Genomic DNA, 19,278 nt, shown 5'->3' with positions numbered 1-19,278 from the left:
CCAGTCCCACAATGGGCATCACTGATTGGCATCCATTAGTACAGTATAACACCAATGCCGCCTATGAGTGCCCACCTGTGCCGCCTATGAGTGCCCACCCATGCCCATCTGTGCCGCCTATCCATGCCCATCTGTGCCGCCCATCCATGCCAATCCGTGCCAGCTATCAGTGCCAATTTGTGCCACCTATCAGTGTCCATCCGTGTCGCCTATCAGTGTCCATCAATGCCACCTCATCAGTGCCCATCAGTGCCGCCTTATCAGTGCCCATCAGTGTAGCCCCATCAGTGAAGGAGAAAACGTACTTATTTACAAAGTTTTGAAACCAAAAAAAAAAAAATTTTTTTTAAAAAAATTTTCGGTATTTTTTTATTTGTAGCGCAAAAAATAAAAACCGTAGGAGGTGATCAAATACCACCAAAAGAAAGCTCTATTTGTGGGAAAAAAAAATGATAAAAATTTCATTTGGGTACAGTGTAGCATGACCGCGCAATTGTCATTCAAAGTGCGACAGCGCTGAAAGCTCAAAATTGGTCTGGGCAGGAAGGTGTTTAAGTGCCCTGTATTGAAGTGGTTAAGCTACCTTTAAATGAGTCAGCTGAAAAAGCCACTTCTTCTTTGGGTTCCCAAAAGTCCCCCCAAGCTATGCATGCTTTTCCTGTGCATCCGTTGTTGGAACAGCATATGTATTCTGAGTGGGATCACCCAGATAAGCATTTTCTCCCTCCTATAAAAGGTACTCTACACTTTACCCTATGAAGGAAAAATTCACAAAAAAAATGCAATATATCGGCAATCGATGCAGCTATTTCCTCTGTCAATAAAAATGTAACTTGTTCGGTAGACAATGCACAAATGCTTAAGGATCCAACCAATAAAAGATTGGAATTCCTGTTAAAAAGCTTATTTTCTTTGGCAGGAACAGTAACTCAACCTGTAGTGGCGGCGATAGGTGTGTGTATGTCAATCCCTGAAGGACTAGTTGAGACAGGTGCTCAAGGTCATCCCTGATCAACAGGCAGGGGATTTAGCCAAGCTACCAGGGGCATTATGTTTTGCTATTAGAGATTCTATCCTTCAGGCTTCAGGCCTGGCGCTTGGACTTGTACATATGCGTAGGATCTTATGGTTGAAAAATTGGCCAGCCGAAGTACCATGCAAAAAACTCCTGCCTGGTTTTCCTTTTCATGATGAATGGCTGTTTGGAGAGGATTTGGATAAATACATCCAGAAAATTTCAAGTGGGAAAAGTACCCTTTTTCCAATTAAGAAAAGGAATAAACGTCCTTCATTTAAAAACGGGCTCCTTCTCCAGAGTCAGGGGCTTCTCAGGGGCATCATCTTCTAGGCAGTCACGACAGCCTCTGCCGTCAGGTTCAAGGGGTAAACCCTAGGGTCAACCCCAGGAACAGAAGAAGTCCTGGGGAAGGAAACCTACAAAAGCAGAATGCTAAGGCCTCTGCAGTTCTCAAGGGTCTGGCAGGAAGAACTTCGGGACAGATGGGTGCTCTCCACAGTAACTCTGGGTTATAAACTAGAGTTCCGGGAGTTTCTGTCGCCTTGTTTTCTGAGGTCAAAAGTCCCCAAAGCTCCAGAGAAAAATAAGTCTCTCAAGCTATAGACCGGCTTTCGTCTCAAAGAGTGATCATGAAGGTTCCCACGGAAGAGCACGGGTTGGGGTTTTTGTCAAACCTCTTAATGGTGCCAAAACCAAATGGGGATGTCAGACCCATTCTAGATCAAGGATCTGAACTGATTCCTAAATATCTGCTCGTTTTGCATGGAATCAATCAGATCAGTAATCTCCATCCTGCAAGGAGGAGAGCTTCTGGCATCAATCAACATCAATGCATACCTGTGTGTGCCCATTTTTCCTGCTCATCAGAAATTTCTACGTTTCGAGGTAGAAAAACTCAATTTTCAGTTTGTAGTTTTGCCTTTCGGCCTAGCCACTGCACCCCAGGTGTTCACAAAAGTTCTAGCCCCCTCCTCTGGCCAGACTAAGGGCTCAGGGTATAACCGTTATTGCATACCTAGATGAGCTGCTCTTGATAGACAGGTCAGTAGCCTGCTTAGACAAAAGTGTGGTCACCACAGTCAACTACCTGGAAAGCCTAGGTTGGGTTCTCAACCTAGAGAAATCTTCCTTAAAACCATTAAAGAAGGCTAGAATACTTGGGTCTGATCATAGATGCAGACCAGAAAATAGTATTTTTGCCACAAACAAAAATCAGCGCCATAAAAGGAGCTGGTCTGGGTCATCAAAGCAAAGAAAGACCCTCCTATTCGCCTTTGCATGAGGTTGTTAGGGAAGATGGTGACTTTGTTCAAAGCCGTTCCCTATGCTCACTTTCATTCGAGACTGCTGCAACACAATATCCTATCCGCTTGGAACAAAAATGTCCAAGCCTTAGACCTCCCAATGCATCCATCTCCAAGGGTGCTCCAGAGCCTCAGTTGGTGGTGGTTAACCAAGAATCTGCAGAAGGGGAAATCCTTCCTACCGGTTACATGGAAAGTGGCAACAACAGATGGCAGCCTTTTTGACTGGGGAGCAGTTCCTTGCCCATCAACATTCTAGAGATTCGGGCAGCACGCTTGGCCCTAGGGACCTGGACATTCAGATTACAGAATTGTCCTGCCAGAATCCAATCCGACAATGCCACGACAGTGGCCTATATCAATCACCAGGGGGGCAAAAGTCTTGCGGCCCAGAGAGAGGTAAACCATATCCTAGTATGGGCAGAAAATCATGTTCCTTGCCTATCGGCAGTCTTCATTCCAGGAATAGAAAATTGGCAGGCTGACTACTTGAGTCACCGGCAGTTATTTCCGGGGGAATGGTCCCTTCACCCCGATATCTTCCTGGCAATATGCCAGAGATGGGGGATCCCGGATGTAGACCTATTCGCGTCCAGGTTCAACAAAAAGATCGACAACTTTGTGTCAAGAACAAGGGATCCTTTAGCATGCAGGACAGATGCCTTGGTGACTCTGCGGGATCAGTTTTCACAGATTTTTTGCATTCCCTCCTATCCTGCTGCTTCCACAACTTCTTCGCAGGATCAAGCAGGGAAAAAAAAAAAGAAAAAAAAAAATTGGTGGTTCTTGTCTTGTGGCATTGGCATGGCCCAGAAGATCTCAGTATGCAGAGATCGTAAAGATAGCGGTAGGGGACCCTTGGACCATTCCACCACGTCCGGACCTGCTCTCGGAGGGTCTGTTATTCCATCTTACAAGCGCTAAATTTAAACGGTTTGGCTATTGAAACCCACATTCTGAGGAAGCGTGGGCTGTCAGGATCAGTTGTATCTACTTTGATTAATGATAGCCAGCCTCCAGAGTCATATTATAGAACCTGGAAGGCATAGGTTTCCTGGTATGAATCCAGGTGTTGGCATCCCAGAAAGTATGTTATAGGTAGAATCCTTGCCTTTCTACAATTAGGGTTAGAGATGAAGCTGCCCTTGAGTATTATTGGCCTTATCACTATTATTTCAACGACCACTTGCTTTGCATTCTTTGGTCCGTAGCTTTTTACAGGGGGTAACACAGCTTAATCCACCAGTTAAGACACCCCTGAACCCTTGGGACTTAAAATTTAGTTCAGTCGGTATTACAGAAACAGCCTTTTGAGCTGATATGACATATTCCCTTGGTCCTTTTGACAAGGAAGCTAGTTTTTCTGGTAGCCATATCTTCTGCAAGAAGGGTATCAGAGTTGGCTGCCCTTTCTTGTTAAAAAGCCATATTTAATTATTCACAAGGATAGGGTAGTATTGCATCCTCATTAGAGCTGCAACTAACAATTATTTTCATAATCGATTTGTTGGCCGATTATTGTTTCGATTAATAACCTTAAAAAAAAAAAAAAAAGTGGGTAAAATTGATGTTCATTTTCAATCACAGTGATGGGAAAATTTGGAAATAATAGAAAACTTCTCGGTCAAAGGAATTTTCTGACAGTGTATGTGGTTTTTGTTCAGAAATGAAGTGAAAATTTAAAAAAACATTCTTTCATTCAGCGAATGTACAAAGATTTTTCATCTGAATATTCTCACCTGAAAATTGACCTGTGAGGCCAGCATAAGGCTCGGTACACACCTGATCTGTTTCTGCAGTGCTTTTTGCTTTGCGTTTTGATTTTTGCACACGTGATTTTACTGCAATTTGCGATTTTTGCTTTTTTTGGGCATATTAAAAAAAAAAAACACAAATTGCTGCAAAAACGTATTGCATTATTTTCTGCAGCTTCTCCATTGAAGTATATTGAACCAAAAAAGCACAGTTTTGCGTTAAAAGTCCCTGACCCTTTCCAAATATGCAGTGGCTGAAGAAAGTCCCATAGGAAACCATGTAAATGAACTGTAATGCGTTTCTGCAAAAAGCATCAATAAACATATAGACGTGAACCAGGCCTGAGACGTTTAGTAACATAATGGGGTTAAAAAGGCTAAAATGATGTGCTTTTTTGTACTATAAAGGGCTAATCACTACTGAAAGGGGTTCATTTTTTTTACTGTAGAACAGTGAAAGTAATATTTACAGTAGTGATTATATTTTTGTACTATAAAGGGCTCATTTTAGTTTTTTTTTAACCCCATTATGTTACTGGCCGATTAATCGATTACCATTTTCACAATCGATTAGTTGTTTCAGCCCTAGTCCTCATCCTAACTTTCTATCAAAGGTAGCGTCAAGTTTTCATCTAAACATATTGTTCTACCGTCATTTTTTCCAGAATCCTGTTTTATGGAGAAAAAGTCGCTGCATTCGCTGGATGTAGTGAGCGCAGTCAAAGTCTACTTGAAAGCAACTGCTCAGATTCGAAAAACAAATATTTTGTTCATGCTGCCTGAAGGCCCTAGGAAAGGACAGGCAGCAGCGAAGTGTACTATTTCTAAGTGGATTTGGCAATTGTTCAAGCTTATGGTTTGAAGAGGAATATTCACCTTTTTAGACTCAGACCTTTTCAAATCAAAGCGCACTCTACCAGGGCTGTTAGTGCATCACCATGCTTCCATGGCTCAAATCTGCAAGGCCACAACTTGGTCTTCAGTCCATACATACACTAGATTCTATCAGGTGGATGTAAAAAGGCATGAGGATATCGCTTTTGGGCACAGTGTGCTGCAGGCTGCAGTATAGGTCAGCAAGTCTGATGGTGCCCTGTTTTTTTCTCCCTCCCCTCAGATAGCATTGCTCTGGGACATCCCATATAGTTATTACTATGGCTCTGTGTGCCATGATGTACGATAAAGAAAATAGGATTTTTATGACAGCTTACCTGTTAAATTATTCTCTTGGAGTACATCAGGGGACACAGAGGTCCCTCCCCTCTTTGGTTGCACGTGTATTGCTTGGCTACAAAACTGAGGAACTCCCAGTAACGGAAGGGGTTATATAGGGAGTGAACTTCCTGTCTTAGGGCGTGCCAGTGTCCATCACCTAATGGTGGCCTATATACCATATAGTTATTACTATGGCTGTGTCCCGTGATGTACTCCAAGAAAAGGATTTTACAGGTAAGCTGTGTTAAAAATCCTATTTTCTGTAACCTGGGAGGTTTTACTGCATTCCACAAGCCAGAGTTCAATAGAGAGTGGGGTGCCAAGTGTTAAAATGCTTGCTGGGTTCCAGCACCCAGTACTGCCTCCTGTTGGGCAGAGTGATCTCTTGCCAGACAGGGATAATATAATTCTGGTGAAAAAGTAAACACCACAGGAACCCCCAATCAGGTAAGTAATTGCTGAACAGCAATGCTAGGAGTTATTATTGTACCCACAGACATCAGTGAAGAGGGGGGGACATTTGCATACTACCGACACCAGTAAAGGGGGGGGGGGGGTAATTACATGACACAAGAACACAAATGAAAAAGGGGGGGTGTTATTATGTCCAGTAATATCAGTGAAGAGGGGGAGTGGGGCCATTATTGTACTCACTGACACCAATGAAGACAGAGAGGTGGGAACTATTGTACCCAGTGACACAAACGGGCATTATTATTGATGCCATTGAGTGATGATGGGGTGCCAGTGCTGCTGAATAGTTTTTTTTTTTTTACTGCTGCCACTGATAAAAATGCTGAGGATTATTATTGCTGCCACTGACCCCAATGAATGGGGGTGCTATGAGCCGAATGCCATTTCCTAAAAACCCTTGCATGGTTGAATCTGACCGTGTCTTACCCCTTAAATCAGGGGTGCCCAACCTTTTAAAGAGTGAGGGCCACTTAAGCAACTTGGTAACCAGTCGCGGGCCACAGTGAACGGAGCAGGCGAATGACAGGCCACGACTACTCTATAGGCTCTCCGATCCACCTGGACAGAAGTCTGTTTACATCTGCCACTCTGTAGAGGTGAATTGAGGGTCCAATTGGGTAGGGCCGATTGTGTGAAAAGGGCCTAAACTGGTTTCACACTGATTACCCACACCGTGGGTGCAGGGTAGTGCACCTGTGTCTATCCTGTGGGTTAACTAAACTTTGCCATAGACTCTGCCAGCGGCAAAAGCTGACATTGTACAGGAAGCATTAGCTTATGGGCTATGCAGCCATTTTCTCCCTCTACCACCAGCTTCATTCACAACACCGATGCTGTGGTATGATGGGTTGGCAACCTGGGCTTGCTAACCCGCCATTCCAGAACAGGAGGTCGCGGGCCACATCAAAGGGCTCCGCGGGCCACTGGTTGGACACCCTTGCCTTAAATCATAAGTTTGAATTATCACTTGTCAAATCCACTTAGCGACAGTGGATTTTGATGCTGCCTGTCCTTTCTTAGGACCCTCTGGCAAAATAAATAAGACATAAGTCTTATGAATCTGAGCAGTTGTCTAAAAAAAAAAAAAAATAAAAAAAAAAAAAAAAAATAATAATAATATTGATTTTCACTGCTCTCGCCACACTAAGCCCTTGTGTTGACCGTGTTGTCGGATAATGGTGTGTGGGCTATCTAACCGACAACGTTTTAGAGCTGGGCTATAAAATTTTCCGACAACATGACTTTGTAGAGAATTCCGATCGGACAAAGTGCCACGCATGCTCAGATCAAATTCCTAAACCAAAGCTATTGGCTACTAGCTTGAACGTAGTCCTGTCGTAACTAAATAACATCATCACGTTCTGAACGATCGGATATGCATTTCTGTGTGTGAATCTCTTAGCGCTTGTACACACGGTCGGAGATTCCGACGGAATGTGTCCTATCGGACCGGTTTGTCGGATAATCCAACTGTGTGTGGTATGCATCGGACTGATTCCGTTGGAATATCCATCAGACCCAATTTTCCAACTTGTTGGAAATATTTTCCGACCAACTGGTTCGATCGGACATACTCCGATCATGTGTAGAGAATTCCGATCGGACAAAGTGCCACGCATGCTCAGATGAAATTCCTAAACCAAAGCTATTGGCTACTAGCTTGAACGTAGTCCTGTCGTAACTAAATAACGTCATCACGCTCTGAACGATTGGATTTTCCGACAACTTTGTCCGACCGTGTGTATGCAACACCAGTTTCGGACAAAATCAGATGGATTTAGTTGTCGGAATGTCCGACCGTGTGTACAAGGGCTAAGACAATGTAATTCTTCCCTGGAACATGGTTTTGGAAAAAACGATGGCAGGACAATATCTTGGTTCAGGTGAAATCTGAAACCACTTCTGAAAAAAAAGTCTGCATGGAGGCCGTAATGCCATCAGCTTTCCAGCAGACTAGGTCCGATGGTCTTCCGGGTGGACTCCGACGGACTTTCTGAATGAACGGACTTGGCCACACACAATCACACGCACGACCGGACTAGAATAAGGAAGTTCATAGCCAGTAGCCAATAGCTGCCCTAGTGTTGGTTTTCATCTGTCGGACTAGCATACAGACGAACAAATTTTTCGACCGGACTCAAGTCAGTCGGAAAGATTTGAAACACGTTCTAAATCTAAAGTCCGTCTGATTTTTTGACAGCAAAGGTCCGATGAAGCCGACACACGGTCGAATTGTCAGATGGATTCGTCGTCAATTTAAATGAAGTGCGTTTATACTTTCTTTTGATTGGCAAAAGAGTACTTTTTCCACTAGAAATTGTTTGGATATACTTGTCCAAGTTTTCTCCAAACAGTCACTTCCCATGAAAATGGAGCACAGAGGAGATCTTTACGTGGTGCTTAAGCTGAAAGCTGAAAACCGCAGGATTCTACGCATATGCACAAGCATAAGCGTAAGGCAGGACACGACTGGTGAATAGAATCTTTAATAGCATCTATGGCAAACTAATGCTTTTTATTTGTGGTGCTTTTTTTTTTTTTTTTTTTTTTTTCAAAAACACATTTACAAAATTAAAAAAATCCTCAATTTTTTTTTTTTTTTATGCGAGCAACTTTTCTGCACTTTTTACTAGAAAGAAAGTCTCGCTTTGATATCTTGAGTAAAAGCTGAAATGTGAAAAAAGCTTTGCAGCTTAGCTAGATGATGACAGCAAATATCTTGCAGTACACCATGAGATATGTCAGTTTATGTCACTTACGTACCACCGGGTTCTGCACTTATTGTTCCTTTGATGTAGTTTGCAGAGAAAACAGGCTGTTCAATGGAGCATCCCTTCACCAAGTAGAAAGGCATCATAAATGACATCATTGGATCCTTTCCTTTGCTCACAAAGATTACCTGAAAAAGGGTGAGAACTATAAAGTCTGCAAGATACATTCCTGTAACTAAAAATAATGCATAATATTGGAAGAGAAAAAGAAGGCTCTGTTCACACCTGCACGTTCCAGAATGTGCCAAAAAACACACGTTGTGCTTGCGGTGCAATTAATTGGAAACAAGCACTGTGTGTCACACGGCAAAACTCACATTAAAAAAATCACGCAAACTGTCGGGTGTAGGATATCCCTTTCAAGTGAACTGGCTGAACTATGTTGTTGCACAAAAAAGCAGGCGTTCCAGCAGTGTGCAGGTATGAATGGGGCCAAATGGGGGAATATCACTTTCTTATACCTCTACTAATTAAAGTGGTTGTAAACCTCGGACATGAAATACGAACATGCATCTCCCTCGATCTATGTGTACTTGTCTAAATCCAGCGTTTGGGTAACTAAAGACTGAACATCACAGTGTTCTTTCTAAATAAGTCACTTTAAAAAAAAAAAAATGCTGTGTGAAGGGGGTCTGCCCATTACCTCCAATCAGCTCTCATTCAACTCTGTAGAGTGTACCGCTAACTTCAGCCCCCTGCTATCCAAAAGCTCAAACAAGTACAGTGTATATATATATATATATATATATATATATATATATATATATATATATATATATATATATATATATATATATATATATATGCTGTATAAATTCTGAAATTTGAACTGATGTTAGAGAAGAGAAGACTGCAGAGAAACAGGTATGTAGGAGGATTGGTATCATCTCTGTGTATCACCTAAGGCCAGTCACTTCACTATTAAGGGCCGGTTCACACAGGGGCAACACGACTTCCAGCGCGACTTTGGGAGGCAACTTGGACACGACTTGAGTACGAATCACAGCACGACTTGAGGCAACTTACAAGGCAACTTGAAGTTGCCTCCAGGACAGGGGACTTTGCCAGTGGCCAATCACATAATAATCAGCTCTGTGGGAGGGAGGGGCCTAGAAAACGATTTTTACTTCCTGGAAAGTTGCTTCAGTTAAGACAGGGGATCCGACTTGGAGGCAACTTCCATTGAGATCAATGGGTACAAGTCACCTAGAAGTCAGATTGAAGTAGTATAGGAACCTTTTCTGAAGTTGGAGCGACTTCAGTAGTGTACATTAAGACGGCTCTCATTCACTTACATTTATTTTCTCAACCGCGCATCTTGAAGTCGGATCTCAGGTTGCCCCTGTGTGAACCGGCTCTTCCTGTTGTGTTTACAATCACAATAACAACAACACATTTAAAAGTGCTGTCTCCTGCAATTCTCCTCCTCAAATTTAACAACTAAAATGGTCAGCGAGATCACAAATATATTTGTGAAAAATGTTTTATTAATTACAGGTACTTATATAGAGCTGTAAATGTATGCACAGCGTTACATATAGTGTACATTCACATCAGTCCCTGCTCTCAAGGAGCTTACAATCTGAGGTCTCTAACTCACTTTCATACATACACATATAGTGCTGTGAAAAAGTATTTGCCCCCTTCCTGTTTCTCTTTTTGCATATTTGTCACACTTAAATGATTCAGATCATCAAAAAATGTTAATATTACACAAAGATAACCTGAGTAAATACAACATGCAGTTTTTAACCTCTTGGCATCCATGCTAAAGCCGAATGACGGCCACAGTACGGACCTGAATTTCCGGGAGGCCGTCATATATGACGGCCTCCCCTTTACGGGTGCGCGCTGTGATCACTGAGACTCGGGTGATCACAGATCCGAGTAGGGGGCATATCTCGGCCCCTTACCACGTGATCATCTGTCAGCCAATGACAGCTGATCACATGATATAAACAAAAGCTTGGTAATGCGTGACAGTGTGAGGAAAAAAAAAAAAAAAAAAAAGCCGATCCCTGGCTTATGTGCAAGGGACATTGGTCCCGAAGAGGAAGAGGCAATTCTGCCTCATCTGTGCCACCAGTACCCCCTGCCAGTGCCCATCAGTGGTGCCAATCAGTGCCACCCAGCAATGCTGCCTATAAGTGTAACCAACCAGTGCTGATTAGTGGCCATTATTGCCAACCATCAGTGCCGCCTCATCAGTGTACATCAAAGGAGAAGAATGACCCGTTTGCAAAATTTTAAAACAAAATATAAATATTTTTGTTTTAAATCAGTCTTTCAATTTTTATTTATTTTTTTAACAAAAAATAAACTGCAGAGGTGATCAAATACCACCAAAATAAAGCTCTATTTGTGGGAAAAAAAATGATAAAAATTTCATTTGGGTACAGTGTTGTATGACCGTGCAATTGTTATTCAAAGTTCATCAGCACTGAAAATTGGTCTGGACAGGAAGGGGGGGGGGGGTTTAAATGCCCAGTAAGCAAGTGGTTAAATGACGATATCATTTTTCTTAAGGGAAAAAAATGCTGTTCAATGTGCCTGACCCTATGTGAACTGATTGTGTCATCCTTGGCGAAAACAACTGTATTCAAGCATTTGCGATGACAGAGTCACGCTGTGGAGAAATTTTGGCACCCCTCTTCTTTGCAGAACTGCTTTCAAGCATGAATGGTCTGTTTAAGGTCATGCCACACTATCTCAGTTGGATTCAAGCCCAGACTGACTAGGCCACTCCAAAAACCCTCTGAAATCGTTCTCGAAGTCAGACTGACATTCAGGTATGAAATTGTGCGAGTTCAGCTGCACTCCCATGATTTCAATCCTGCTGTCAGTGTGAACCTAGGCTAAAAGATTAAAAAAAAAAAAAAAAAAAAAAACACAGCATGCCATGGTCTGAAGAAATTCAACAGATAATTGAGATGCATCAGTCTGGAAAGGGTTACAAAGCCGTTTCTAAGGCTTTGGGACGCTAGTGAACCATGAGCAATTATCCACAAATGGAGAAAACTTGGAACAGTGGTGAACCTTCCCAGGAGTGGCCGGACAAACAAAATTACTCCAAGAGCAACACAACATCTCATCCAGGAGGTCATAAAAGAACCCAGAACAGCATCCAAAGAACTGCAGGCCTCACTTGCCTCAGTTAAGGTCAGTGTTATTGACTCAACAATAAGAAAGAGTCTGGGCAAAAATGGCATCCATGGGAGAGTTCCAAAGAGAAAGCCACTGCTGACCAAAAGAACACAAAGTCTCATATCAAATTTGCCAACAAAACATCTTGATTATACTCAACAAGTTTTTCTTTGGGAAGCTAAAACGTATAAAAGACCAATAAAGAGACACTGTTAAAAGATTTTGGCCTTGATTCGACCCCCACATGATCTTAATCCAGCATTTCCGCGATTCATGTAAAAACTGCAGAGCAGTTCCCTGGCTCACAGCTGTCCAAAAAAAATAAAAAAAAAGCAGCTGGCAATGTTTATCAACAACATTGCTCAGCGCCAAGGCTTGGTCCACACTACCACGACTTGGGATCCGACTTGTCAGACCTCAAGTCGCCCCAAGTCGCTTGACATCAGAAATTCCAACATAGTCAGTCAATGAGAGCCGTCTTAGCGTACACTACTGAAGTCGCTCCGACTTCAGAAAAGGTTCCTGTACTACTTCAAGGTGACTTGTACCCATAGAATTCAATGGAAGTCGCCTCCAAGTCGGCTCTCCATCTATATTGAGGCAACTTTACAGGAAAAGAAATTACAGTACCTGACCACGAGAATGTATTTCCAGCTCGATCCCATCGTGCTAATTCTCGGCGACAGGGTACTGTACATCTGGCGCTGGCTGCAATAGGAAAAACACATTTTCCTACTGCAGCAAGCGTGAGAAAGAAGCGCCTCTGCTATGAAAAAAAAAAAAAAAAAAAAAACACCATGGGTTCCTCTCCAAGGGGATACCAGGCCCTTAGGTCTGGTATGGATTTTAAGGGGAACCCCGTACGCGAAAAAAACGGCATGGGGGTCCCCCCAAAATCAATACCAGACCCTTATCCGAGCATGCAGCCTGGGATGAGTGAGCGCCCAAGGGCACCCCCTTCTCCAAAGCACCCACCCCCCCCATGTTGAGGGCATGCGGCCTGGTACAGTTCAGGAGGGGGGGGGGGGGGGGTCGTTCGTTTTTGCGGCGTAGGGGATTCCCCTTAAAATCGATACCAGACCTAAGGGCCTGGTATGCTCTTGGAGGGGAACCCATGCCTTTTTTTAATTTTTATTTAAAATTTGGCGTGGAGTTCCCCCTCATGAGTCATACCAAACACAGTGCTCTGCGCTGGCTCCCGAAGTGTCAATCTCACTGATGATTGACACAATATTGCGGCTGGGAGGGAGGCAAACCCCTCCCTCCCAGAGAGCCGATTATTCTGGCCTGGGGGCGACTTGAATCATGTTGCAAGTTGCTCAACGTCGCGTTGAAGTCGCCTTGCAAAGTCACACTGTAAATTGTGTTGCCCCAATGTGAAACGACCCTTAGACAGATTATTTACTAAAGGCAAATCCACTTTGCACTGCAAGTGCACTTGGAAGTGCAGTCGCTGTAGATCTGAGGAGGACATGCAAGGAAAATAAGAAACAGCATTTTTTGCTTGCACTTGATTGGATGATAAAATCAGCAGAGCTTCCCCTCAGATCTACAGCAATCTACAGCTACTGCACTTTCAAGTGCACTTGTAGTGCAAAGTGGATTTGCCTTTGGTAAATCAACCCCATTGTATCTTCTTATCTGTCAACCGGTTTATTCATTTACAGATCAAAAGGGATGAACTTTGGTCCGCAAATTAAGTCAGATTAAAGCAACCTTGCCAAGAAAAAATAAAAAGTTGCATGAGAGGAGGACCGGACAGCAGCTTTAGAAAGTTCTTCCCATGAAGCCCACGCTCTTTCTGCCCATGATGTGGCCATGGATCACGTTGAATGGGCCCTAATTCTAGGAGGGGTGTGACCTGACGCTTTGTATGCCTCACAATTAGCTCCCCTTATCCACCTAGCAATAGAACTTTTCGATGCTTTGGAATCTTTCTTGGGGCCACTGAATAATACCAACAGTTGGGAGGAACTCCAAAAACGACTGGACTTTTCTAGATAAAGTAGAAGACATCTCTTTATGTCTAAAAGACTAAATCTTTCTCCCTCCGCATTCTTGGGAGAGGTGCAGAAACCAGGAAGGACTACCTCCTGTGACCTATGAGAGTTGGAAGAGACTTTGGGTAAATAGAAAGGATTAGGCTTAATCACTACCCTGTCCACTAGAATCCTCAGAAAGGGATGTTTAAAGGAATGAGACTCTAGATCAGAAATCCTTTTTCCTAATCCTCCTTCCGTAATAGCTAAAAGGAAGGAAATCTTAAAAGAAATACATTTCAGGTAAACCTCATGCGAAGGCTCAAAAGGAGCCCTTGTTAGCGCATTTAAGACTAACAACAGATCCCAGGAAGAAATATGCTTGATGACCTTGGGAGCATGTCCAGATCTGGCTAAAAGGAACCTCCTGACTAAAGGATCCTCCGCTAGTTTTCTCTCTGAAAACAAAGATAGAGCAGCAATCTGAACCCTAAGGGTGCTGACAGAGTCTTTTCCACTCCTGCCTGCAAAACATTCAAATTAAAAAGGGACTGGAAAAAGAATCTAAACCAGTTTTCCTGAGCCAGGAAATAAAAGTTTTTTAACCCTCTCTTAACATCCCCTTAACTGTAGGATGCGCCGCTCAGCCTCCAGGCTGTCAAATAGAAGGTTGGATGCAAGATTGGTCCCTGATGGAGCAGATCCTTCCGAACTGGTAGAGGCCAGGAAGGATTCACAGAGAGGCCCTTCAGAGTGGAAAACCAACTCCTCCTGGGCCACCAAGGGGCAATCAGAACAACTTCTGCCTGGTCCTGAAAACTTTTCCGAACTACTAGAGGTAGGAGGGGAAAAGGAGGGAAGGCGTAAGCCAGAGTGAAATCCCACGGGAAGGAGAGAGCATCCGACCCAAGGACTCTGTCTCTCCCTTCAGAGAGAAGAACGCCGGCAGTTTTTTGTTGAGACTGGAGGCAAAAAGATCCACTGTGGGAAGACCCCATCTTAGCACCACCTCCCGGAGCGTGCCTTGATGCAGTTCGCAATCGCTGGAACTGATGCTCACCTTGCTCAAATAGTCTGCCAGCACATTTTCTGACCTCCTGATGTGGACTGCCCTGACTGAAGTGACATTGATCTCTGCCCAGGACAGAATCTGCTGTGTTAATGACAAAAGAGACTTTGAGCGAGTGACCCCTTGCTTGTTTAGTTATGCTACAGTTGTGGCATTGTCTGAGAAAATGAATAGGTCTTTTGAATAGACCCTCTCTTCCAGACACACAGTGACTCTCCCCACAGCTAGAAGTTCTCTGAAATTAGCGGGCTGCCTCCTCTGGCAACCAGGCTCCCTGGGCCTGCCAGTCTTGTGAGCAAGCACCCCAACCCCACAGACTGGCGTCCGTGGTAATTTTTACCGGGGAATGTTGAGCCCAATCCTTCCCCCTCTGCAGATGTTCTCGTTGCTCCCATCAAGAGAGAGCGAGAAAATCTTCTCCTGGCAACTGCACCCAATGATCTAGAGAACTCTTCTACGATCCCAATTGAGCAAGAGAAATGCCTGAAGGTGTCTGGAGTGTAATTGGGCTGAAGGCATCCCTGGAATGGCCACAGTGATCAACACCAGAAATTTCATGATCCGCCGAAGGGAGGTCTGAGGGAGCAACTTGAAGGCCTGCACGGAGAGAAGAATTTTCAAAATCTTCTCTTCGGGAAGAAAGATCTTTTGGACAGCAGTGTCAGGTCACCTTGAGGTGAGGTGACAGATGCACACCGTAGGGATCAGGAGTGCACCGCAAGGTTGTGGACCCTACGGCTGACTGCTGCGGACGGGAGACAGGTCCCACTGGGGTTAGAGCGTAAGATTCCTTGGGGCGCGGAGTCTAAGAGCCAGCAGGTGTTCACCAGAGCCTCGAGTGGTGAGGATGGACTTGGCTGCAACTGGCTCCAGGTCGCGACCCCCAGGGTCCCCCAGCTCACACCCACAGTAGGCAACTGGAGGATAGGGATGGTGAGGGACAAAGCCAAGGTCGGGGCCATAAGCAGACAGGAATAGTCAGGGACACACCAAAAGGTCAGGATCACAGGCAAAAAGGGATAGTCAAAGACATGCCAAAGTCGGTAACGGAACAGAAGAGCGCACGGCAGGTAACAGGAAGCTAAAACACACAAAGGAATACACAATGGTTGATCAGCACTGTTGGTTAGCAGTGCACAGGTTAATATAAGGTTCCCTGATAGGGCCTGGGGTGGAGCCATGCTTAGAGGAGAGGTTATAAAAACCACCAGGTGGAAGTGGCTGGCCTCTTAGCCTGAACACATGAGGGGAGGTAAGCAAACAGGAAGATCACTGCATAACCATGACACAGAGTTTATTAGATAACCCAGGAAAAGTATGCTCTGGGAGGGCACCAGGCAAGACTTTTGTTGGTTGACTTTCCATCCCAATTTCTGAAAGGTCCGTAAAACCAACTGCAAATCCTGAACAAGGGAATCCTTGTCTCGAGCAAAGATAAAAAAATCATCTAGATATGGGACGATTGATATACTTTGAATCCGAAACCAGGCCATGACTTCGCCCATGATTTTGGTTAAAATTCTGGGTGCTCCCGAGAGACCAAAAAGGAAGGGCACTGAACTGCCAGTGACTTGGCTCATTGTCCATGAGAACTGCAAACCTGACAAACCTTCGGTGACTCTGGCAGATTGATACATGAAGATAAGTGTCCTGAAGATCCAGGGTAACCATAAAGACCCCTGGCAACAACAAATTCCTTACTGAATAAATGTTCTCCACCCGGAAACATCTGTAGACCATGTATTTGTTCAGGCCACTTAAATCGATGACCATATGAAAGCCGCCGGAAGCTTTCCTGACCAGAAAGATGTCAGAATAAAACCCCCGGAATTTTTGAGTTTCCAAAACAGGAGAAAAAAAAACTCACTCTGTTTCGTACACAGAAATCAGATTTGACATGGTTTGCTGTCTCTCTTGGTCTCTCGGCAGATAGGCAAGAAAAAAACCTCTAGGGGGGAGATTTTTTATTTCCAACCTGTAACCCCTTTCCAATGTTTGAAGAATAAAGGAATTGTCGGAAATCTCTGCCCATTCTTGATGAAATGGGACAAACTTCCCCCTACTATTCTGGCATCACTGGGGATTTTTTGAAGGGGCTGAAGGAGCAGAGAGCCCCTGATTTTTTCTTGTCTTTGTTAAAAGACCACTTCTTCTTTGCCTGTTGGCTTTAAAATTAGCCTTGTTTTGGAAGCCACGAAAAGGCCTCTTATTCTGGGTTTTAACCTTTTGGGAAGAAAGGAACCGTTTACTCTTCTCAGGCTGTCGATTTCACTGAATCTGCTGAATCTTCTTTTGTATCCTCTGGAGTGGAACAACCTCTTTTCAGGTTCTCTCCACTCAGAAAGAATGTCCCTAAGTGACTGGTGCACCGGAAAGACTCTAGATCAGAAGGATTGAGTGAACTAATGGTCTCAGAGACTAACAAAAGGAAAGTATCTAGAGGCTGAAGGCTCTTGAGCTACGGGTCTAGACGAGGAAGGCCCTAGACCAGATACCCTGTCATTAAGGGACCGAAAGGAGTTCACAACCTCCTTCATGGAAGACATTAACTCTTTAAAAGAGGGCTGGAATACAATCCTCACAAAATCATTTTCTATAAATATCAGAAAGCCTGGCCCTACAGTTACCATATTTCTTCTTCACCGATTTGGCCTAGAAAAAAAAAAAAATAAATAAATAAATAAATAAATAAATAAAAAAGGCAGAAACAATAACCATAAATGAAAAGAGGTTCCATTCAAAAGGTCCCCGGCTGTATAGCTATCCACAGACAAGGGCTTATTTTGGGGGCAGTATGGGACCCAGATGCTGCCGCTGCTATGAGCGGGCACTCCATCCTCAAACCTGTCCTCAAGCTCAATTAAGCAAGTGGAGATTGGCCGTAGAGTAGACAGCTTCTGTACCGCTAAATGCGCTGGTCTGGCGTTCAGCCAGACTGCCAAGGAGCATGTCCTCAATGTATCCACCCCATGCTTCCTTAATAAAAAAAAAAAGGCACCCGGAAGGGTGTCATGCGACTTCCGATTCCAGCGCCATCTTGCCGCGTCACCGGAAGTCCTCTGCCGCCATCTTGGTACACCACGGTGAAGCATAAGGAGGACACAGTTTCACACAGCAGAGCTGGGGAAAAAATGGTAGGGAGTTGCCACCATTCACACAAGCAGGCAAGTAACCCCAAAAAAGGGAACCCTTCTGGTAGGAGGGCCAGCCTCGTCTCTGGGGGGAGAGGGCTGTGTGCCGTAGTCGGGCTGGGCCTCGTCCACCTATGGGCTCGAGAGGCAGGCGGGCCCGGAACTATCACCCAGGACTTGGCCACAACTAGTCCTGGATGAAACCAGAGAAGGGGGGTCCACCAACCATAGTTACCAGACCCAAGAAAAACAAAAAACGCGTCGGTGCTCCTGGAGGGTCTGGAAACACAAAACAACTGAGCTTCAGAGGAAAGGGAGGGGCCTGTATCCAATTTGTGTTTCCTGTAGAGGGCAAAGCCAATCATCTCTCAAGTAGCTGTCCTGGAAGGTGAGGGGGGAAAGATATGATGTTTTGTTCATTCTTCATTTCTGGAGGTTTACAACCACTTTAAAACTTGTCACCCTTATAAAAATAAAAGTGCTAATAACTATTATCTGGCGGGCCTTTTCTGTCTGTCCCCCTTATCCTGGTTTCACTTCAAGTGGTAGTAAAGCTCCATTGTTTACTTGTACCTACAGTTAAGCCTAAAATAAGGTAAACATCTAAAACGTGCACTGTTTAGAACAGGGGGTATGCAATTAGCAGACCTCCAGCTGTTGCATAACTACAATTCCCATGAGGCATAGCAAGGCTTTGAGAGCCACGAGCATGACACTCAGAGGCATGATGGGACTTGTAGTTTTGAAACAGCTGGAGGTCCGCTAATTGCATATCCCTGGTTTATAAGATATTTACTATATGTGGCTCGGCCAGTCAAACTGCCGAAGCCCGCAAACCCGGAAGGAAGACCAGGTGAAGATGGAAACCCAGTCGGCGGGGACAGCGTGCAGCTGGAGGGCTTCTTTGCAAAGTACGTTTTTCATAATGTGATAGTATGCTAAGCAATTTTTTGGGCGGTTTACTGCCGCTTTCAAAATTTTTTAGCTGACCTAGGGCCAGGGGCGGACTGACCATTTGGGCACTCGGGCACCGATTGAAATCAATATACGCTTATTGTGATTTTTTTTTACCAAAATATGTAGAAGAATATATATTGGCCTAAACTGATGAAGAAATTTGTTTTTTTTTTAAAACATTTTTGGGGATATTATAGCAAAAAGTAAAAAATATTGTTTTTTTTCAAAATTGTCGCTCTTTTTTTGTTTATAATGCAAAAAATAAAAACCACAGAGGTGATCAAATAGCACCAAAAAAAAGCTCTATTTGTGGAGAAACAAAAAGGACGCACATTTCGTTTGGGCACAGCATTGCATGACCACGCAATTACCAGTTAAAACGACGCAGTGCCAAATTGTAAAAAGTACTCTGGTCAGGAAGGGGGTAAACCTTTCGGGGTTAAAGCAAACCAAATTTTGAAA

General features: G+C 44.0%; 1 protein-coding gene across 1 annotated transcript in view; it reads right to left on the bottom strand.

Annotated features, from left to right (window-relative positions):
• Nucleotides 1-19,278, bottom strand: part of WBP2NL (WBP2 N-terminal like) — a 44,445-nt gene that overhangs the window by 21,313 nt on the left and 3,854 nt on the right. Inside the window, exon 3 of the mRNA XM_077452518.1 lies at nucleotides 8,529-8,664. Within this exon, the coding sequence (XP_077308644.1) occupies nucleotides 8,529-8,664 (136 nt within the window). The remainder of the gene's footprint in view (nucleotides 1-8,528; nucleotides 8,665-19,278) is intronic.

Source organism: Lithobates pipiens, unplaced genomic scaffold, assembly GCF_037356315.1.
Source record: "Lithobates pipiens isolate NorthernLeopardFrog02 unplaced genomic scaffold, aLitPip1_a1.2 Scaffold_23, whole genome shotgun sequence".
In the NCBI taxonomy this organism is placed as follows: Eukaryota; Metazoa; Chordata; class Amphibia; order Anura; family Ranidae; genus Lithobates; species Lithobates pipiens.
This window is presented reverse-complemented; position numbering and strand designations above follow the sequence as displayed.